The following is a 20,283-nucleotide window of genomic DNA, read 5'->3' as shown; positions in this document are numbered from 1 at the left end:
CATGTACAAATATATCAGGGGCCAATATAAGGAACTGTCAAACACCCTTTTTTCTGCTAGACATGAATCTAGGACGAGTTTAGATTAGAAGAAAAAAGATTTTGTTCGGTACTTGTTTCCTAGCACGTCCACAACGATCTTGATCTGGGGCATCGCAGGTAAAAAAATTGCGTCTGTCGCATCGCATGCGGGCTAAAAAACTGCATGCGATGCGACCGACGCGATGCCCGTGATTTCCCATAGGGAACAATGTAAAATGCCTCAATTTACCCAAATCAACATATGGAACAATGTTAAATGGGCCAGAGACCCTAAAAAACCCCCTTGACCAGTGAAATGGCCCCCCAAAAATAGTTAATGCCACCCCACGATCAACGTGAACCCGAAGCGTGGCGAGCGCAGCAAGCCCGCGAGGGGCGGCGGTACGCGTCCTCCGACCTTTTCATACCCCCACTATCCACGTCGGCGTGGAGTTGAGAATAGATTAGTGTGGCGAGCGCAGCGAGCCACCGAGCCCGAAGCGTGGCGAGCGCAGCGAGCCCCGCGAGGGGACGCGGATACCTTCACAGGTAAACGCGTCCCTTTGCGGGCTTCACAGGTATCCGCGTCCCCTCGTGGGGCTCGCTGCGCTCGCCACGCTTCGGGCTCGGTGGCTCGCTGCGCTCGCCACACTAATCTATTCTCAACTCCACGCCGACGGGGATAGTGGGGGTATGAAAAGGTCGGAGGACGCGTACCGACGCCCCTCGCGGGCTCGCTGCGCTCGCCACGCTTCGGGTTCACATTGATCGTGGGAAGGCGTTAACTATTTTTGGGCGGCCATTTCACTGGTCAGGGGGGGGTTTTGGGGTCTCTGGCCCATTTAACATTGTTCCCTATGTTGATTTGGGTAAATTGAGGCATTTTACATTGTTCCCTATGGTAAAATCGAGGGGATCGCGTCGGTACCATCTTATGCTTATTTTGGCCGCATACGACGCGATTTTGACTTTTTCAATGCATTTCAATGGGAATTGTGGCCGATGCTAGGAAACAAGTACCTTTTGTTTATCTAGAAGAAAAAATTTCTTTACAGTCAGAACAGTCAAACTTTGGCACTCTCTTCCTCGAGAAGTGGTGTCAGCAGACACTATAAATACGTTTAAAATTAGGTTGGATAAACATTTATTGGTTAAAAACATCCATGAGTATGAATAAGTAACAATCTGTCTTTAAAATATCAGAACATACTATACAACAAGGGATTAACTACTATAAACATAGGTTGAACTAGATGGACGCAAGTCTTTATTCAGTTTCACCTACTATGTAACTATGGGCCTTATTCTGGTTGGTGCGTATATTTCCGAATACTTTCGGATGGTGTTTTTTAGCCGTCTGCGCATGCGTGGGGAACGCTATGCGCATGTGCCACGCATGGTCTCCGTACTTGTTCTCACTAATACCGTACAGAAATGTGCACCGCAATCACTCGGGAAATATGGGCGTATTATGGGCGTCATTCGGAAATACACAGGGGCGTACTTTCAAAGTGGGCTAAACTGGGCGGAAACATGGGCGGACATGAGGGAGTGCACTTATTTTGGTAGGCGTGCATTCGGACAGCACACCGAATGCACGCGAACAAAACGGCAAGAAATATGCGGTGTCCATAAGCAAGTATTGCTTTGCGGACACCACTCGTTCATGCGCTAGGCAATCGGAACGCCTAATCACTACAACCAATGTCAGCTGAACACAATACAATCCACTCCTTTACTCATTACTCATTAATTACACGCTTGTCACTGCTTCAATTGGAACCATTGCAGCTTAAATGGAACATTACTAAACACACACATAGATGCTGCACATTTCACACACTTTTACACTGCAAATAATGGACACAACTTAATATTAATAATAGAAATACACATGTCACTTCTACATGTATCAATTAAACCACACATTTGGGGGCAAAAAAAAAAACAACATTTATTACAATAACTTCTTAAATAAAATGGAAACCGTAACAAATTAAAAGGTACCATGGCAGGAATATAAAAAAATAATATATAATAAATACATGAATTTGTGACATACATAGCCACAGCAGAATCATTAGGAACACATCAGGTGGCTTCACAACAAAAGTATAGCACCAACACTTCAAGTACAGCAGACAGTAATGCTAGCCGAAAGAGGGCAACAGGGGAACCAAACATGACATTCGAAACGAGGGCAAATGTGGGGACCCTCCGCACGGGATTGGACACAGGAAGCTGACACACACAGCTCAATGAAAGATTTGGGAAGACATAAGGGTGGAGATTAATGCGGACACAAGTTCATTTGCGGGCACGTTTGGCCCTGGTAGGCTCCTTGCCACGTGCAGCAGCTCTTCGGCCACGGCCACGTTCGGATGGTGGCCCAGGTGGAGCAGATGCTGGTGAGGGGGGGGATTGTGTTCCCCCTCTGCCAGCAGGGAGTGCTGCTGGTGGGAATGCACCAGAAACGGATGACAATAGGACCCTATTGCTGGCATCTAGCTCCACCATAAGCTCATTATGGTGGAGGAGGAGGTCATTTTGGCACAGGGCTTGATCAGCCAGCACCTGCAGGCTAGCAGCAATTGATTGCTGGGTGGCAGCCATAGCCTGCAGGCTCCCAGCGATAGTCTGCTGGGTGCTGACCAAACCCTGCATGACCTCCTCGGTCCTACGCATTCGCTCTGATGCCAAGTCTCCCTGCTGGTCAATATGGGAAAGCACCTGCACCCACCTGTCGAATTCGGCCTCGGCCGGTGGCTGCTGCTGCTGCACGGGCCTGGCACTGGTGGCAGGTGGCACAGACTCCTCCACCTCCTCAAGAGATTCTTCCCTAAGCGGTGGGGATGCTGGTGAAAGAGAAAATTTAAATTACAACCCATTCCAAGAAAATTAGTACCAACTACTTATGGCATGGCAAATAATTACCTTCAACAAAAGCAGCAAAGACTTCCGCTGGGGCCTCGCTATTTATGGTGCTCACCCCCCGGACCTCCTCTACTGCAATGCAGCACTCTGCCATCTCCTCCAGGGGGGTGAGCTTCAGCCGGCCTGGCATGGGGCCAGCCCCAGAGGTGTGGCTGTGTTCCCACCGCTTGGTCAGTTTCTTCTTGAGGTTGGTTTTGAAGTCGTGCCACCTGCAATGAATGTTTACATATTACTACATGTCACTCCTCATGTTTGCTGTAGCACCCAGTGCAATCTGCAACAGATTACAACATGTGCTTCATCACACCAAACTTACATAATAGTTAAATGGGAAACCAAGCCTTAGAAGATACACTCACACTCACCCTACAATAACTATTGATTAAATGACATGGCAATCATGTCCGTGGCTCCAGCCAACGTGACCAGCCATTGCCCAACTCCATCTAACATGTAATGTCAACATTAGTGGTCTTGTACTTCTCAAATGTAACACACATGAACTTGCCTCTTCTTAACGTGCTCCGCCTCACGAACTTGTGGAGCTACCGCATTAATTTCCGCCGTTATGTCCTCCCAAATCTTCCATCTCCTTGTGTGTGTCAACCTGTCCTGTGGACACTCGATCCAATCCCGTGCGCGGGGTACCAGGATGGCAAGCTCCTGCGCTTCGAATGCCATGTTTCTGCTACTTGGTTCCTCTGTTGGCCTCTTTCGGCCACGCCCACGGCCACGGCCACCTGTCGCTGTACTCGAAGTGCTGGCCAGGCTACTCTGTTGGGAAGCCACCTGTTGTGATCCCAATGATTCTGCTGAGGCTGAAGATGGGCCAGCTGCCGATTGGCCTGATGTAGATGGCCCAGCTGGCTGCTCTTCTCCCACTGGCTGGTCTGGGTTGAGGGAGACATAGGTGGTGTTGGAGTCCATGCGGGCAAACAGGTCCAGGCACACCTGCTCTTCCTCAGATGAAGATCCAGCCATGTTTGCAACAACTTCTTGCCTTTCTAGCACAACTTTAAATACTATTTCTTTAATTGGCGTAAAGTAACCCAATCCATTTTCAAATCCGGGACAGAAGTCATGCAATAGTGATCACTGATGTCATGCACAACACATGTGCTAGGCCTATAAATAGTGCTTTGCTACTTGGTTCATTTGTCTCCAGAGCTGTATTGGGCCAGGGTCTAAGGTAAGCTCTCCCATGGTCCAGATTGTTGGGACAGCAAAGGCTTGTTAGCATTATAGAAACATGTTACCTGCCCACCATTTTACGCACAGCTGTTAAACCTGTGTGTCACCATATAATAGTGAACTACATGTCCCAGCAATACTTCGAATGTGTCATTTAATTTATTGATCAGTTGATCACACCTATAATACTTCATTAGTGTTTAGTTGTTACATGTTTTAAAGAGATTTTTGTTTAAGAAGGTGTGTGGTGAGGTAATATTATTGTTACATCATTATAGATTAATATGGATCTTCGGGACTTCACTGGGCGGCCGTGTATTGTGCGTATTGATTCCATCGAATGTGACAAATTTTTGACCATGACCAATCTTTGCATAGGTGCTTCCTTATTTATGATCCTTTTGTTGTAGGTTGCTGAAGCAATGATGCTTTTTTTGGCTGATAGCCTAAGGGCACTTGCGGCTCACCCCACTCGTCGGCCAAGGAGGCCAGGACGTGCTAGAATCTTCCGCACACGGGTGACACTCTTTGGGATGACCGATGATGAGGTACTTACTAGGTACAGGTTACCCCCACATGTAATTCTAGATGTACTCTCTTTAATTGAGAGTGATCTAGAACCTCTTCATGGGATCACGACAGCAATTCCGCCTCACACACAGCTGCTGGCGGTGTTGCATTTCTGCGCCTCAGGATCTTTCCAACAAGTAGTGGCAGTACTTGCTGGAATATCTCAGCCGGCTTTCAGCCGAATCCTGAGGCGTGTGACGTAAGCCATGTTTAGGCGCAAGGGGCACTTCATGGCCATGTCTTTTGCACAAGAGACCCTTCACCAAAGCCAGCAGGCATTCCATCAAATTGCTGGCTTCCCTAATGTGATAGGGGCTGTGGATGGCACCCATGTACCATTTGTGCATCCATCAAGAAGTGAGAAGGAACCGAAAATTGTTCCACTCACTGAACGTGATGGTGGTATGTGGCCCATCCATGGAAATTCTCTCCTTCAACTCGAAGTTTCCCGGAAGTGCCCATGACTCTCATGTTATCCGACAAACCGGGATTTGGCAAAGACTCCAAGAGCTTGAAGGTCTTGATGCGTGGGTTCTGGGTGACTCCGGTTACCCATGTACGCCCTGGCTACTTACGCCGTACAGCTCCCCAGCACCAGGCCCACAGGAGGCATTCAATAGGGCGCATGTTGCCACCAGGCAAGTGGTGGAGCACTCAATTGGCCTGTTGAAGGGTCGATTTAGAGTGCTCCATCGCACTGGTGGTGACCTACAGTATGCGCCTGAAATGGTGTCGAGGATTGTGGGCTTGTGTGTATGCTTTCACAACATAGCTGTGCGGCGTGAGATACCCTTTGATGAGTGGGAGGTTCCATCTGAGCTGCAAGATCCGCCCCTGCGCCCATCCCGCTCCCCCGAAAGCCGACGTGGATACCAGCTGCGGGACTCGGTGGCCCAGAGATTCTTCAGGTACATTTCTGATTGTTGTCCAGACCAAACCAATTTCAGATCAATTTTCCCCATCAAGGTTGAAAATGATTTTAATTTTGTATCCTCCTAATTAAACATTAGGAAGCATGGCCTCTTAATGGCAATAGCAATAAAACTACGTATTATGTTTGAGGCGTATTGGTTTAAGACCAATATTGCAGGTCACACTTATACCTTGTACATAGTTTCCATTATTTTAGCTGACCTTATCATCCATGTCTGGTGAGTACATTGAATTTCATACTTTTTTCACCATGTATGTGTGGGATGTGGGGGTGATTATTTTATTTGTAGATGTAATATTTATGATCACATATATATATATATTTATTTGGGGGGTTTAGTTTAAAATATATTAGCAGTAGGAGCTAGACAGGCAGGCAGGCAGCCAGGTGTCCAATATAATGGTATAGTCAGGAGAAGTGCTAGTATGTGTATGTGTTTTTTCTCATAAATGTACGCATACACATAAATGCATACAGTAAGTAATGCGAAGTACAGCTAAGCGATGCCAAGCTATAGCATGCGTTGCTTGGCCGTGCGATGTTATCGCCGATTGTTGGGCGCATACACAATGTCCATGTCAATATGGATAATAAAGTTAATACCAAATAGTAAAGTTAACAATCAATCACAGGACAGGAAGTATTTTCATGTGCCATTGCTAAAATGGCTGCCAACCAGCGAGCACCATCCTTCTCCACTGCGGAGCTGCTGTCGCTGGTGGCAGTGATGGAGAGGAGGCTGGGGCAGGCAGGCCCCTACATTAGCAACAGGGACAAGCGCCGGGCATATGTTGCGACCCGGCGCCGCATATTCGCCCGCACTAATGTGTGAAGGACCATCGCCCAATTGGAGAGGCGATTGTCCGACCTGCGGAGGCGGGAGCCGGAGCGGCTGCAGGCTCTGAGGCGGCGTCTTCAACGCTGTAAGTATTTTCGCAAAATACACATAATTGACAGTGGGCCAGATTCTCTAAGCTTCAAAAGTGAAAAAATGGAGAGTAATAAACAGGCAGCCAATCAGCTCCTACCTGTCATTTTTCAAATACAGTCTGTGACATGGCAGGTATGAGCTGATTGGCTGCCTGTTTATCACTCTCCATTTTATCACTTTTGAAGCTTAGTGCATCTGGCCCAGTGAATGATATCATTTTCACATTATTTAATATTAAGATTACATGAGGTCAATTGGGTGTTGATGACATAGAAATGCCATATACTATATGTGTGATATATAACACATATATAATGTGGTTATGATATGTACTTGTTATAGTGATTAGAATGTCAAATGACACTCAACCATTTTGTTTGTTTAACCCACAGTGCGGGAGCGAGCCAGACAGGCCAGAGAGGAGGCCGCAGAGGAGGCCGCAGAGGAGGGCACAGAGGAGGCCGCAGAGGAGGGCACAGAGGAGGCCGCAGAGGAGGGCACAGAGGAGGCCCAGGAGGTCGGCCAGGAGGTCGAAGTGGAGGGCCAGGTGGAGGTGGAGGAGGAGGAGGCGGGACAGGTGGAGATGGAGGAGGTTGAGGGCCGCCATGAGGTGGAATACCTCACCTCCACCACCCCTACACACACCCCTCCCCCTAGCCACTCACCAACCTCCACTGTCTACCTCCCCCCTCCCCCCCATGTACCAAGAGGAGGAGTTCGGACTACCCCTCCCTGATTTTCCACCACCTCCAAATCTGGAGGAAGAAGAGCAGGTGGAGCTGCCTGGCAGGGGTAAGTAGACGTAATGCCTCATTACTGACTTAGGTACAGTTTGTTATGTTGCACAGCTGATTACATTTTGGTATAATATAGTAAAGAGTAGTCCAACCAAATGGAAAACAACAGACACACTTTGGCCTTATAGGGCCATGCTGCAAACGTGCAATGTGGAGCCTCATGTAGGTGATGAGTGTTTATTTCTGGAGGGTCTTTGTATAGAAGCAACAATAAAACATCAATGGAATATGGGCAGGCCTGATTTATACAGGAGTCCCAAGTGGGCAGTTCCCCTGGGCCCCCCTCTAGCCAGTGGGCCCGTGTTGTTGTCATGTATTTTTGAAAGGTATTATGTATGATGGATTGACCTTAGAAATTGTTTGGTGCATGGAAGAGGATTAGTGCTGCACTTTCACCTATCTGGCAATGTGACAAGGAATCATGAAGTAATGGGTAGAGGGACTAGCCTAGCCTTTTAATGTGGTATCTATTCTCTCTCTCTCTCTCTATCTCTATCTATCTATCTATCTATCTATCTATCTATCTATCCATGTATCTATCTATCATGCAGTTTAGCTAATAAGCAGTGACATGCAGGTATATATGTATGGCTAAATGTGGCATGTTGTAGTGGGTGTAGCTTTCTAGTAGATTGGTGAGTGTTTTGGCAGGAGAAGTGTGAGTGAGGCTCAAGTGTTGTTGTGATTTTGATAGATACATTGTCAAGTGTATGAGTCACACATTCTGTTGTGTAAGCCAGTGTGTGTGTGTGTGTGTGTGTGTGTGTGTGTGTGTGTGTGTGTGTGTGTGTGTGAGCATCATATATTTTCTGCCTTTAGATACAGTATTGGCTAAGTAATTGTTTGTATGTATGATTTCTCATGGTGTAGGTACTTAGGATTGACTGTACAAGGTGTACCTGAGTAGCATAATTAATGTTGAACCCCCTTTCACATGCCCACAAATGACCCGGAAGAAGGCTAGGGTGTAAGGCCCTCATGAGGCTGCGGCAGGACCTGATGCGGATGGCTGGCCACGTACAGGACCTGTGCGACCTCCTGCTGGAGTGATTTAATTTATTTTTTGTTATTTTATGTAAATACATTTTTCAGTTTAAGTACGAAGTGGTCTGTGTGTTATTTTATTATTTTACAGTTTAAGTAAGTATAAATATACAGAAATAAGTAAAAATATTGATGTCTAGTTATGCAAGGTGCAAAAGGTATATACAGTACATAGATGTTTTTATTGCATAGCAGTGATTGAAAGGGAATGTTAGGGTTAATTTAAAGTGGTTTTAAGTGTTTAATGATCAATTAGATAAATAATAGATGACCAGGATAAACAATCCCTTTTCAATGAGGTTGGCTAATTGCCTAAGTGTGTCATGTGATCGATTTGGGAATTCAGATAAGAGTGGTGGTTATTTGTGCGTAAATACACCGCATCAGTGCGTACTGGCAGGTTCCCATCAGTTCTGACACGGTAAGGCCGTGCATACGCTGTAAGACCGTGCAGAATCTGAGTGTGTCCACCGCACACGCATGGTTTGTATGTCGTCCGTAAACACGCCCTGTTCTTAAAGAGTGAGTCCGTCCGAATGCGGAGGACCGGTGGGCGTTTCACAGCTTGGCGTACGGCCCGCTCCGTAAGAATTCTCAGATCCTCATCACCATCCTCAGCCCTCTTTACAATCATCAGCCCCTCATCACAGTTCCCAGCCCATGGCCACCTTCCAAAGCCCACAGCCCCTCATTACAGTCATCCCACTGGTCATCTTTCAGTGGTACAGTGTGAAAAATGGCATTTGGGGTGCATTTAACATGTTTCCTACTAATTTAAATGCATTTGGATGCATTTGTGACCAAAATCGCATGTGATCGCATTCAATGCGATTTTTTACTATGCGATGCCCATCGTGGGAGCCGTGATACTACACAAGTACCAAAAAAAGTTTTAATGGAGTCTGCATCAAAAGCACTGTACATTATGGTGAAACTAAAATTATGTGAGAAGGGTGCGGAAACACCTGTTTTGACATTATTTTACTAAAAATAACTTTAATAAATAGGCCCCATAGTGTTCACTCCAGGGTGTACTGATGTAAATGGGAAAGGGGGCATGACCGCTTAAAGGGGAAATGTCCTTAAGAGTACAGGGGCAGTGAGACAAATTGGGGTGGTGAGACCATCAACACCATTATTTCATTGCTCTCATTACCTTCCTGTGCCTTCATCCCGTTCTTCAGCCCTACAGTGCCATCTTTTGACCCCAGCACCATCCTGTGCCCCCAGCACCATCCTCTGCTGCCCAGCACCTCCCTCTGTCCCTTAGCACCATCCTCTGCTCCCCAGCACCATCCTTTGCCCCCAGCACAATCCTCTGCCCATTAGCACCTTCCTCTGCCCCTCGACACCTTCTTCATCCCAACACTGTACTCTGCCCCTCAGCACTGTCCTCTGCCCTTCAGCACTGTTCACTGCCCTTCAGCACCTTCCTCTGCCCCCAGCACCATCCTCTGCCCCTCATCACCTTCCTCTGCACATCAGCACCTTCATCTGCCCCTCAGCACCTTCCTCTGCCCCTCAGCACCTTTCTCTGCCACCCCAGCACCTTCATCTGCCCCTCAGCAGATTCCTCTGTCCCTTAGCACCATCCTCTGACCTCAGCACCTTCATCTTCCTCTCAGCACCTTCCTCTGCACATCAGCATCTTTCTCTGCCACCCCAGCACCTTCATCTGCCCCTCAGCACCTTTCTCTGCCACCCCAGCACCTTTCTCTGCCACCCTAGCACCTTCATCTGCCCCTCAGCAGATTCCTCTGTCCCTTAGCACCATCCTCTGACCTCAGCACCTTCATCTTCCTCTCAGCACCTTCCTCTGCACATCAGCATCTTTCTCTGCCACCCCAGCACCTTCATCTGCCCCTCAGCACCTTTCTCTGCCACCCCAGCACCTTTCTCTGCCACCCTAGCACCTTCATCTGCCCCTCAGCAGATTCCTCTGTCCCTTAGCACCATCCTCTGACCTCAGCACCTTCATCTTCCTCTCAGCACCTTCCTCTGCACATCAGCATCTTTCTCTGCCACCCCAGCACCTTCATCTGCCCCTCAGCACCTTTCTCTGCCACCCCAGCACCTTTCTCTGCCACCCTAGCACCTTCATCTGCCCCTCAGCAGATTCCTCTGTCCCTTAGCACCATCCTCTGACCTCAGCACCTTCATCTTCCTCTCAGCACCTTCCTCTGCACATCAGCATCTTTCTCTGCCACCCCAGCACCTTCATCTGCCACTCAGCACCTTTCTCTGCCACCCCAGCACCTTCCTCTGCACCACAGCACCTTTCTTTGCCCATCCGCACCTCCACTGCCCCTCAGCACCTTCCTCTGTCCCTTATCACCATCCTCTGATCTCAGCACCTTCCTCTGCCCCTCAGCACCTTCCTCTGCACATCAGCACCTTTCTCTGCCACCCCAGCTCCTTCCTTTGACCTTTAGCACCATCCACTGACCTCAGCACCTTCTTCTGCCCCTCAGCAGCTTTCTCTGCTCATCCGCACCTCCACTGCCCCTCAGCACCTTCCTCTGTCCCTCAGCACCTTCCTCTGTCCCTCATCATATTTCTCTGTCCTTTAGCACCATGCTCTGACCTCAGCACTTTTCTCAGCCCCCTCACCCATCTCCTTGGTTCCTGCCCAGTGTGGTATAGCAGCTGCTGGTCATACAGGGAGATGCACTAATATTTCCACAGTTCTAGCCCAGGGCTGTATTAACAGCATTGTAGGCCCCAGGCAAAACAATGCATTTGTGGCCCCTCCCCAACAATTTACAGGAAAAAATGTAGACAAGAAAAAAAATCATAATATGCTCCTTCTGTGCTACCATGACATTTCTCCACTTCCTTCTTTACAGTGACTGGCAGTCAGCACTCTGATTGGAGCATAGCCCCAGCCATTTACCAATCAGCATTCTGATGGCCATTTACTGTCTGCAGCAGGCTGAGAGGCAGGTAGAAAAACTGGTCTCTGATTGGTGGATAGTTCCATCCATCCACCAATCATGCTGACAGCCATTCACTGTCTGGCTGCAGGCTGGGAGTCAGGTAGAGAATGCTGTAATATACATACAGTATCAGGCTTCCACCCCACAATGATTGGGATACCCAGAGCACACTGCAGCCAATGAGGAAAGGGGTACCATGTTACAATGATCCGCCGGACACACAATACACTCTGCAGCCACCAAGAGGAGTGCTATGGGCTGACCGATGTGCAGTGAACTCTGCAGCAGCCATGTGGGGAGGGAGCGGGTCCTGAGGGTCGCCCAATCATTGTCAGTCACACTGATTGGGACGCAGCCACAGCTAGAAGTGCCAGTATGCCATACCATGTTATACAGACAGACTACAAGCACTGACACAGGGTAAATACTGGATGCTTCTGCATGTAGCACTGCATAGATGTAACAGGACCATCCGTTTTTTTGGGGACGGTCCCACGTCCCTCCCGGGGCCGGCAGTGTCCCGTGGCAGGGGCAGTTAGGAGTCCCCCCAGCCTGAAGGGAATAGATGCTGCGCATAGCATCTATTCCCTTCTTGCTGAGGGCAAGTCTGGATTAAGCCTTCGGGGGGCCCGGGGCACTTTAGAAATGGGGGCCTCCTCCCAATTGTCATTACTGGCCGCAAACTACATGGGAGAATATTACACTGTCAAAACACATAGTAAAGGCAGTATAAACTTGTTCAGGGGGTAACTGCAGTGGGTGTGGTAAAGGAGCCCGACAGTCATTACGCTGACATCGTGCTCCCAATTGCCCAGACTCAGACAGCAAAGGGAGAGCAACAAAGCCCTTTGCTGGCTCCCTGCGCTCGCCACGCTGCAGGCACTGTGGCTCCCTGCGCTCGCTACCTATTCTATTCTCCCTCTATAGGGGTCGTGGACAGTCCAGACAGACAATGACATGACCCATTCCACCTCCTGTTATGGGTCATGTTGGGAGGTATGCACCATTTTATATACCCCTTCCCCCACTGCCTCCCGGACCCCTATCTTAAGTGCCCCTGCCCCCACCAAGCCTTAACCCAGTAGCGCACGCAGGGGGGGGGGGTTATGAGTACCCAGAACCCCCCCCCCCAGGAGTCTAAGGGTCCTAGGCTGAAAGCAGAGGGTCTCCTCTTTCCATGGTACAATAATTTTAAAAATCGGCCCTTGGGAACCGGAGATATCTGACTTCAAAGCAGTGGTCCCCATCCAAGCCTGTTAATTGCTGTTCCCAGTCAGATTTCTCATTTCTGAGGGTATATTCCAAAAGCTGGGACTCTCCCCCTTTGAGGGACACTAGCCGCTTGTCTCTACTGTTCCCATAACCAGAGAAATCAGCCTTCCAGCAGCTGGTTACTGCTCCAGCTCCACACACCTGGTATGTAGTTTTATATCCTCGTTGGCAGATTGCTCTGCCTCCTGAACTCTGATCCCCTAGTCCCCAATACCATTGGTAGGTGGTATTCTCTAGTTTTTAATTCCATTAAAATCTAAGAAATCTATTTCTGGGAACTGGAGATATCTGCAGTCAAGCAAGCTGTCCTCCCACCAGAAAGTTATGAATAATAAGCCCACTATACACCCCTCCTCTGCATATTAAACATCCTCTACCACCCTGGAAGTTATGTATCAGGGCCCCTTCATTCAGCCCAATGCCCCCTTCTCCCACCCCATCTCCCACCATCTGTGCAGTAAAGGGGTAATCAGTGGAAATTACTGATCCAGGCCCTACATGCTGAGCGGTTTATATAACACCCCCTACCACCTGCGGGACATCAAAGCTTCCCCCACCCCTACCGCTGGAGGATCGGTAGGGGCCCCAATACATTGCTATGCCCAGAGGACTACAATGCTGTTTACGCCCCTGTATGTATATATATATATATATATATATATATATACACACACACATATATACAGTATGTGTGTGTGTGTGTGTATATATATATATATATATATATATATATATATATATATATATATATATATTATTGTTTATATACATTTGGTCTATCTATAATACTTTAACTGACCCGGCATATACTGGGTCACCTAAGTGTCCATCTCCGTGCTTTGCTCCGCCCCTCTGGAAACCCCCTTTGCCACTGTAACCCACCTCTGGACGATCCTGTTTTTATACACACCTGGGCCGATTCAGACTTGCTTGCACAGGTCCGAAATTGGCCCCACCCCCGATGGTGGGGGACTATGCATAGGCGCTAATGCGCTTGTGCAGTTCCCTGCAGTGAGCGCCTTTGGCAAAATATTCATTTGCCGGGCCCTTCACTGCCCGATTGACAGGCAGGGGGGCATTCCGGGGTGGACACCTGGGGAGAGCACACAAAATGTATGGGCACACCCATAAAAATGCTGGGCAAGCCCCAGGGAACCCAGGTGTTCCCCCGCCTGCTGGGGTGGGGCTGATAATGTCACAAGGACCCGCCCCCAGTTCAGAGTAAACCGTGCAGCAGAAAAGTAGAGGTGGCCATACACACGCAGATTTATCTTCAGATCTGGCTAGTTGGAACAAAAACATGGTAATGGATGAGAGCAAATGACAGTTGACTATTTGCTTGGAAATGCTGGAAAACTGCCAAACTGTCACTCATCCATAACCATGTTTTTGTTCCAACCAGCCAGATCTGAAGATAAATCTTACTAGTGTATGGGCACCTTAAGTCCTGGGCTACTTGTCTGCTGCAAACAGAGGAGAAGTAATTCGATGGTGAGAAACCTCCTCTGTGCGGGCGCTTGCAAGCGGATGTGACAGGGTAACAGGTGGCATGGGTTCGCCGGGCGTCGTTAACCTGCTTGCTCTGCTATGAATATACGCAGCCTAATAAGCGAGTCTGAATGAGGCCCACTGTTGAAATGATGAATCACTTCATTTGAGATTTGTGCTTTGTAGACGATTATCCCCCCCCCCCCTTTAAGCAAGGAAGAGCTGAGCCTTAGTGCATTTCTGCGCCGTATAGCGAGATGCCGGCGCCTACTGATAAGCACCCAGGCAAAGCAATTTGTTGTATCACTTTAGTCAATAGCATGTATATGAGTCACTTTTTTTGTTCTCTCCCTCTCGTCGCTCTTCTACATTCACAGATCCCTGCTTTTTGTCTGCGTTTAAACATTCCATTGTGGGGATAATGGCAGCAATTTCCCCCCTTTGTAACGGCACAGCAGGTGACAGAAAGCGAAGTCTTGTTTGTCATGGCTGTTAGGCTCGATGGAGCCTTTTTATGACTGATGTGGGGATCCAGCTGCTGGCAGGTGAACAATAAACGCTTCCCTATTAATTGACTCGGCTAAATTTAGAGACGGCAGCACCAGTTACTGTGTCACAGGGGCTGGGGGGATTCATGCCTCCTATTGATCTCTGAGATGACTGGCTTCCGTGGTGCCCTTATATGGTTCTGCCGGAACCAGTGACTGTGCAGCGAAAGCCTTGCTTTCTGTACTGGTTGCACAGACTCTGCTCAGATCTCAGAACACCAACACAACAAGAACAACCTTCGTATACTTAATATTTTATTAACAAACAAATATTTGTACATCGACACAATATGGCTTTTTGTCATCTTGACACAAACTCTTTGGATAAGATGCGGTGTGCTTTCAAACATGATAGACAAAACTGTGATATTTCATATAAAACATGGGATTGTGATAATCTTTTTATCCAAGTGATAAGGCTTTTAATCTAAGGTCACTTTTTCCATAAAAAGTACCATCTATGTCTGTCATTTTGGGTTACGGGGGTACATTCTGGTTCGTTATCATAGAGGTAATAAGAAGGTGTCATAGATATTACATTCAGTCATGTCTGCTGTAGAAATAGGAGACAATTTGATTGACCTTCCGTGAAATACATTTGGGCAATAAGAACTATGTCCCACAGTCTTATGAGGGGGGAGTGGAACCTTTTAGAACAATGTCCATTGAGGTCTGTGAATCTGTGGATGGTGGCGAGCAGTATAGAATATAGACGAAATAGCTATGGTTATTTTTATCAGCCGCCCCTTCCGATGAGTTTTCATTGCCAACGTCCATCATAAGTTTCACCCATCGATATTTAAAGTGGCTGACATGCGCCCGCGGTAGTAAGGGATCACCTCCAGTTGGGTCACTCGTTATCTCGTGGCTGGTGACCATTGTTATCTGAAGCTTTGGGTCAGGCGAGAGAAGGGCAGGACACGTTGTGGTGCCACAAATGTTCTCTTTGTTCTGCTATCTGGAAATAAAAGAATGAACAGAGATAAGTATACCTGCATTACTCAAAAGGGTTATGCAAATAGAAACATGGCATGCTTTAATTGAGGGACAACTGCATTTAACATTAATTGTCTATACAGTATATGATTATCTGCCATGCAATATTTTCTTCGCAACCGAATTGCATGCAGTCGATAGGTCCCACAAACTGTGGTCCCTAACTATGTAGAAGTACATTTTAATAGGAGAGCAAAAATAGTCGATCATAAATTATGGACTTCTAGACATTCTATAAATCTGTCAATGATTTCACAAATGTACTTACATTGTATCACTGAGGGCCTCTTTCTCTCTCGACCCTGGTTGCTCATGGGATTTGGGTGCAGCAGAAGAAGGTGGGCCCACTGATTGGCTTCAGTGGTTGCTCGTTCAGTGTATTCTCCACAAGAACCCAACATAATGGGACTGTGCTCCTTAGCCGATAAGAAGGTGGCCCTCATGTGACTCCAACTGACTGGAATGTCAAGAACTCTTGAAGGTCATAGATAATCCTGAGTGAAGCTGACATAGCCCTACATTCCATATTGTCCTTTTAATATGACAGAGCAGTTTAAATAATGTCAATAGTTGAGCTGATTGCAGGCCATGCTTGGTAGGTGTAGAACATGGGTTGCTGAGTTGGGATAACATCCTGAATTCTTGAAAGACCCATCCACTGTAGACGTTGGTTTTCTGTTTTAAAGGAGTTGGAGGATTGAAAATGTCCACAAACATACAGCGGATGCACAGTCCTGATTTTTATATCATAGAGTCAATGTCCCAGGTAGAGATTGTGCATTGGTGAAGTTCTAGATGTGACCTTCATATATTTTGGTTTGACATTGCTTTGATCCAACATATGATTCAATAACAAAAAAAATGCTACCATGATATCGCACATATATCTTGTGTCCAAAATACTGGAAGTATCATACAGTATTTACAACAGAGACCAGAGGTGAAAGTAGTAAAAAGTACAATATCTACAACCTTGAAGAGGAGTTCTTGAAATATGAAATACATAGTAGAAGCATATTATTGCTTGGTTATAAAATGCAGTTATTTTACAAATTTCCCCATGTACAATATATTGCATTTATCATATATACAATGAGACAATCTTGAAGTAGGTGACATTTGATGTATATTGCGATGAATATCAAAAATACTCCCCCCCCCCTTATTTACACATCCATTTTATATTTATATATATATGTAAACAAAAATGCTCTTAAAACTGAACAAACTGTGAACGCTCTAACTTCCGCCATTTTCCCTGAAATGTAAAGGGAGAAGGCGGAAGATCGTTAAAAAAGTCCCAAACATACAGTAAACTCTCGCCACGAGAGCTCGCTCAGATAGTGACCTGCGATTCCCAAACGCACCCAACATTGTGACGCCAGATTCGGGCGACAAATTTACAAACTGTAACGCGGCTGCGTTTACTATATGAGGACTTTTTAAAAGCAGTATCATTTACTTTCAGGATAGATGCAGGGCAATATGTCCCATACACCTGCTGCAACCCCAGCTGTGCCGAGTGCATTGCAGCAAGATGCTTAGGTCTGAAATAAGTCATTAGTTCATGTTAAATACCAGGTTATGAAACTTTAAATGTAGTAGTTTTGCTTAAAAAAACAAGTAGCAAAAATGTATTGCAAAAACAGATTATCTTGTATTGTAAAAGTGCAATCAGCATTTCCGTAACTCAGTGTGATGAACATATAAACCTTGTCTCAGATGTTACACTGACTGTCTTGTGTCAGACACTTGTCTTCCCTGTATCGTTCTTTGTGTCTGTCAGCAACAAGCAGGAAACCCACTTGCAAAATGACAGAGTTTCTCAGTGCACTCACTCTGTCTACTCTAATGTCTCAAAAGTGTATGTTATTCAAGAGCATCGTTATCTCAGCAGAGATTGATCAATACATATCCAAGTCCTCCCAGGAAACTTTTCTATTCATAGCCTACTTTCTCTGTGCAAATGGTGGGGCAATCATAAGGGTCTTTTAAATCGTAGGGGTCTTTTAAATCGTAGGGGTCTTTTAAATCGTAGGGGTCTTTTAAATCGTAGGGGTCTTTTAAGCTAATGGTTTCGTAAGGATCCTTTATGCTATTATTGCTGTCATAGGGGTCTTTAGTGACAATGACATTAAGTTTGGTGTTAATTTGCTCATCAGAGAATGAGGCTTTCAGGGTCTGCATCTCTGACTGCTCAAAGTCAAACTGGATTTCTTTCCCCATCTGCACTAGCTGATCCATGGTTTTGGGGAGAGGGGGCTTCAGGAAGCGCCTGATCTCGGGGTGCAGAGTGCTAATAATGTAACGGATCATGTCTTCTTCATTGGCATCTGCATAAAGCCTGTGATACAAGGCTCTCTTCTTCCACACAAACTGCTCTAGGGGTTCCCAGCGTCTTTGGGGAAGATCTAAGTCCCTCTTGATGGCCTCTCTGACCAACAACCTTTCGCAGTACTGCAAGAAAGACACCTTGAAGTCATGCCAACTGTCAATTGTCTCCTGCCTATACTCCCACCACTTTTTGGCTGCACCCTTCAGGTGGTTGTCTACTTGTGACAACCAAATTTTCTCATCCCACCCGCTACGCTTAAAATACTTCTCTAGATTCACCAGGAACTCCCGGGGATCCTCTGACATATTGGCATCAAATTCAGGTGAAGAGAGGATGTCAACGGATATAACCACCCAGTGGTGTGGTTGGCATGTTTGGCCTGGTAGGGGAGGTGGTGGCGGTGGAGGTGATAATGGTGGAGTAGGGGCATAAGGGTCAACTATCTCCTGAGATGCCTCTGCCTCCTTTTCCTTATCACTTTTCTCTCCATAAAAAGACCTCCTATGCTTCTCCTCCATCTGACATGTCCTACATAAGTTGTGATCGGCCTTGCTGACCATTTTCTCAAAACGAGAGAACACGCCTCTCCATGAGTTCATCTCCCGCTTCATCCACCTCTCTAGGTTGACCAAGGTGTCTTGGCACCTCAACAGACACGCCTTTATGGAACGCTTCCACCTTTGAATCCCCTCTACTGGGGACTGGTCATTCATATTGGAACTCAACCTCTGCACTGACCTCTTGAACCCCTTCAGCTCGTTCTCCACCTGCCTGGAGACCCCAGACAGTATGTACACCTGTGTCTTTCTAACCCGATCCAACATCTCTGCTGGACTGCAAGTGCCAATTTGAAGAGCCACAGTTTTTTCAGGAACCGTGAGAGCTGGAGCTACAATCCCACTCAGAGCCAAGCTTGCTGCCATTTCAAGAGTTGGCCAAAGAACAATTGTAAAGTACAATCGGAAACTAGAAGGCTACAGTAAGTAGCAGTGCTGGGGTTGTGCCCAGCCGGAAACTTTTTGAGTTCAAACTATCACCAGCAAGAACGCACTCTCTGAGGCAGCAAGTTTGGGGAAAGGGTTACCAACTACAACGCTCTCTGTCTACAACCTCAGGCTAAGAGCATTGTGGTATACAAGCAATAACATTGCATGATCCTAGCTAGATATTACAATTCAGCAACAAACAGCAGTGCAAAGTTCCTAGTACAGCGAATCTCTGCTATCTGAGAAGTTCAGCAAATATCAGAAAGAGGAGATAAAAGACTGAAGTTAGATATCACCCCAAATAAGTGTCCAGTCCTTTAGGAAGTTCCGAAGAATTGCCTGTTTCTCTTTTGGCCGGGATATCCGGGCTATCTCTGTAGAACTTAGATTCAAACAAGTCTTGCCTCAGCGTTAGGCTTGGAGGAAATATCAATGTTTGTAAATGCCGGAAAAAAAGATCAGCTTCTTATTCAAGAGTAGAACCCCGTCGGTGGCTTACTTTCCTGGTAAGCTGGTCCGGGAGAGCCGCTCGGGAACACAAGGCGGTAGAGAAGAAATACTTTTCTATCTGTTTGTGTTGGAGTTTGTGTGAATAGTTTCCCAGGCAGAGTATTTATACTGAATCTGGCAGAGCCGTACATGTGAGTTAGCAGTGAAGCCCACACTACGCAAGCAGCGTTGATTGGTTGGAGCTCCGATCTCCAAGGCAACCAGAACATTTGGATGCCACTTCAATGCCCCCTCCCTATGATTCAGCTGACACACGTTGGAGGGCTGAGAAACACTCCTGCTTTGGAAGAATGTGTAATTCCCTTTCTCGCTGAGAATGAGAAAACACGTAATTGAGCTATGACAAGGAGACACATCTCTCCCACGGAATGTGGCGCGTCTTCCCTGCCGAAACCTGCCAAATAAGGGCTCCTCTTATCAGATGGGTGTCCCCCCTTCCTGCAATCCCCCATGAGATATACACACACATGCTGTCGTGGTTAGTGGGGTACACCTGCACAGGGTCATGTACCCCCATTAAGGTTATGATGATGGGTCATAATAGTCAGTGGGAAGAGAAATACCCTCTGCATTAAATGACCTTATGAGGCACTTACATCTGTCGCTTATTCACACGGGTGACGTATTTATGTTGACAGTAAGTAGGACAACACCGAATGGTCAACATACATTAGGTCAAGAGGTCAAGAAGTGCAAATATTTGACAAATGAAGGTCAACAGGAACAAAAATTTGACAGATGGAGGTCGAAAGTGTGTAAGGTCAACAGATAGAAAAGGTCAACACAGAATT

The 20,283-nt window shown here is 46.9% G+C and overlaps 1 protein-coding gene across 1 annotated transcript; it reads right to left on the bottom strand.

Moving 5' to 3' along the window:
• Positions 1-14,903: 14,903 nt before the first annotated feature.
• On the bottom strand, positions 14,904-19,590 carry ARC (activity regulated cytoskeleton associated protein). The gene is made up of 2 exons (XM_083144944.1): positions 15,930-19,590; positions 14,904-15,623 (listed from the first exon to the last, which is right to left on the bottom strand). Exon 1 carries the CDS (start codon positions 18,917-18,919, stop codon positions 17,600-17,602), a length of 1,320 nt encoding a protein of 439 aa, XP_083001070.1. The 5' UTR covers positions 18,920-19,590; the 3' UTR covers positions 14,904-15,623; positions 15,930-17,599.
• Between the last annotated feature and the right edge of the window lie 693 nt (positions 19,591-20,283).

This window comes from Crinia signifera, chromosome 5 (assembly GCF_055691185.1).
Source record: "Crinia signifera chromosome 5, ASM5569118v1, whole genome shotgun sequence".
Lineage (NCBI taxonomy): Eukaryota > Metazoa > Chordata > Amphibia > Anura > Myobatrachidae > Crinia > Crinia signifera.
This window is presented reverse-complemented; position numbering and strand designations above follow the sequence as displayed.

Excerpts from the sequence above, each read along its gene's own strand:
- ARC (XM_083144944.1), bottom strand. The coding sequence starts at position 18,919 with ATGGCAGCAAGCTTGGCTCTGAGTGGGATTGTAGCTCCAGCTCTCACG.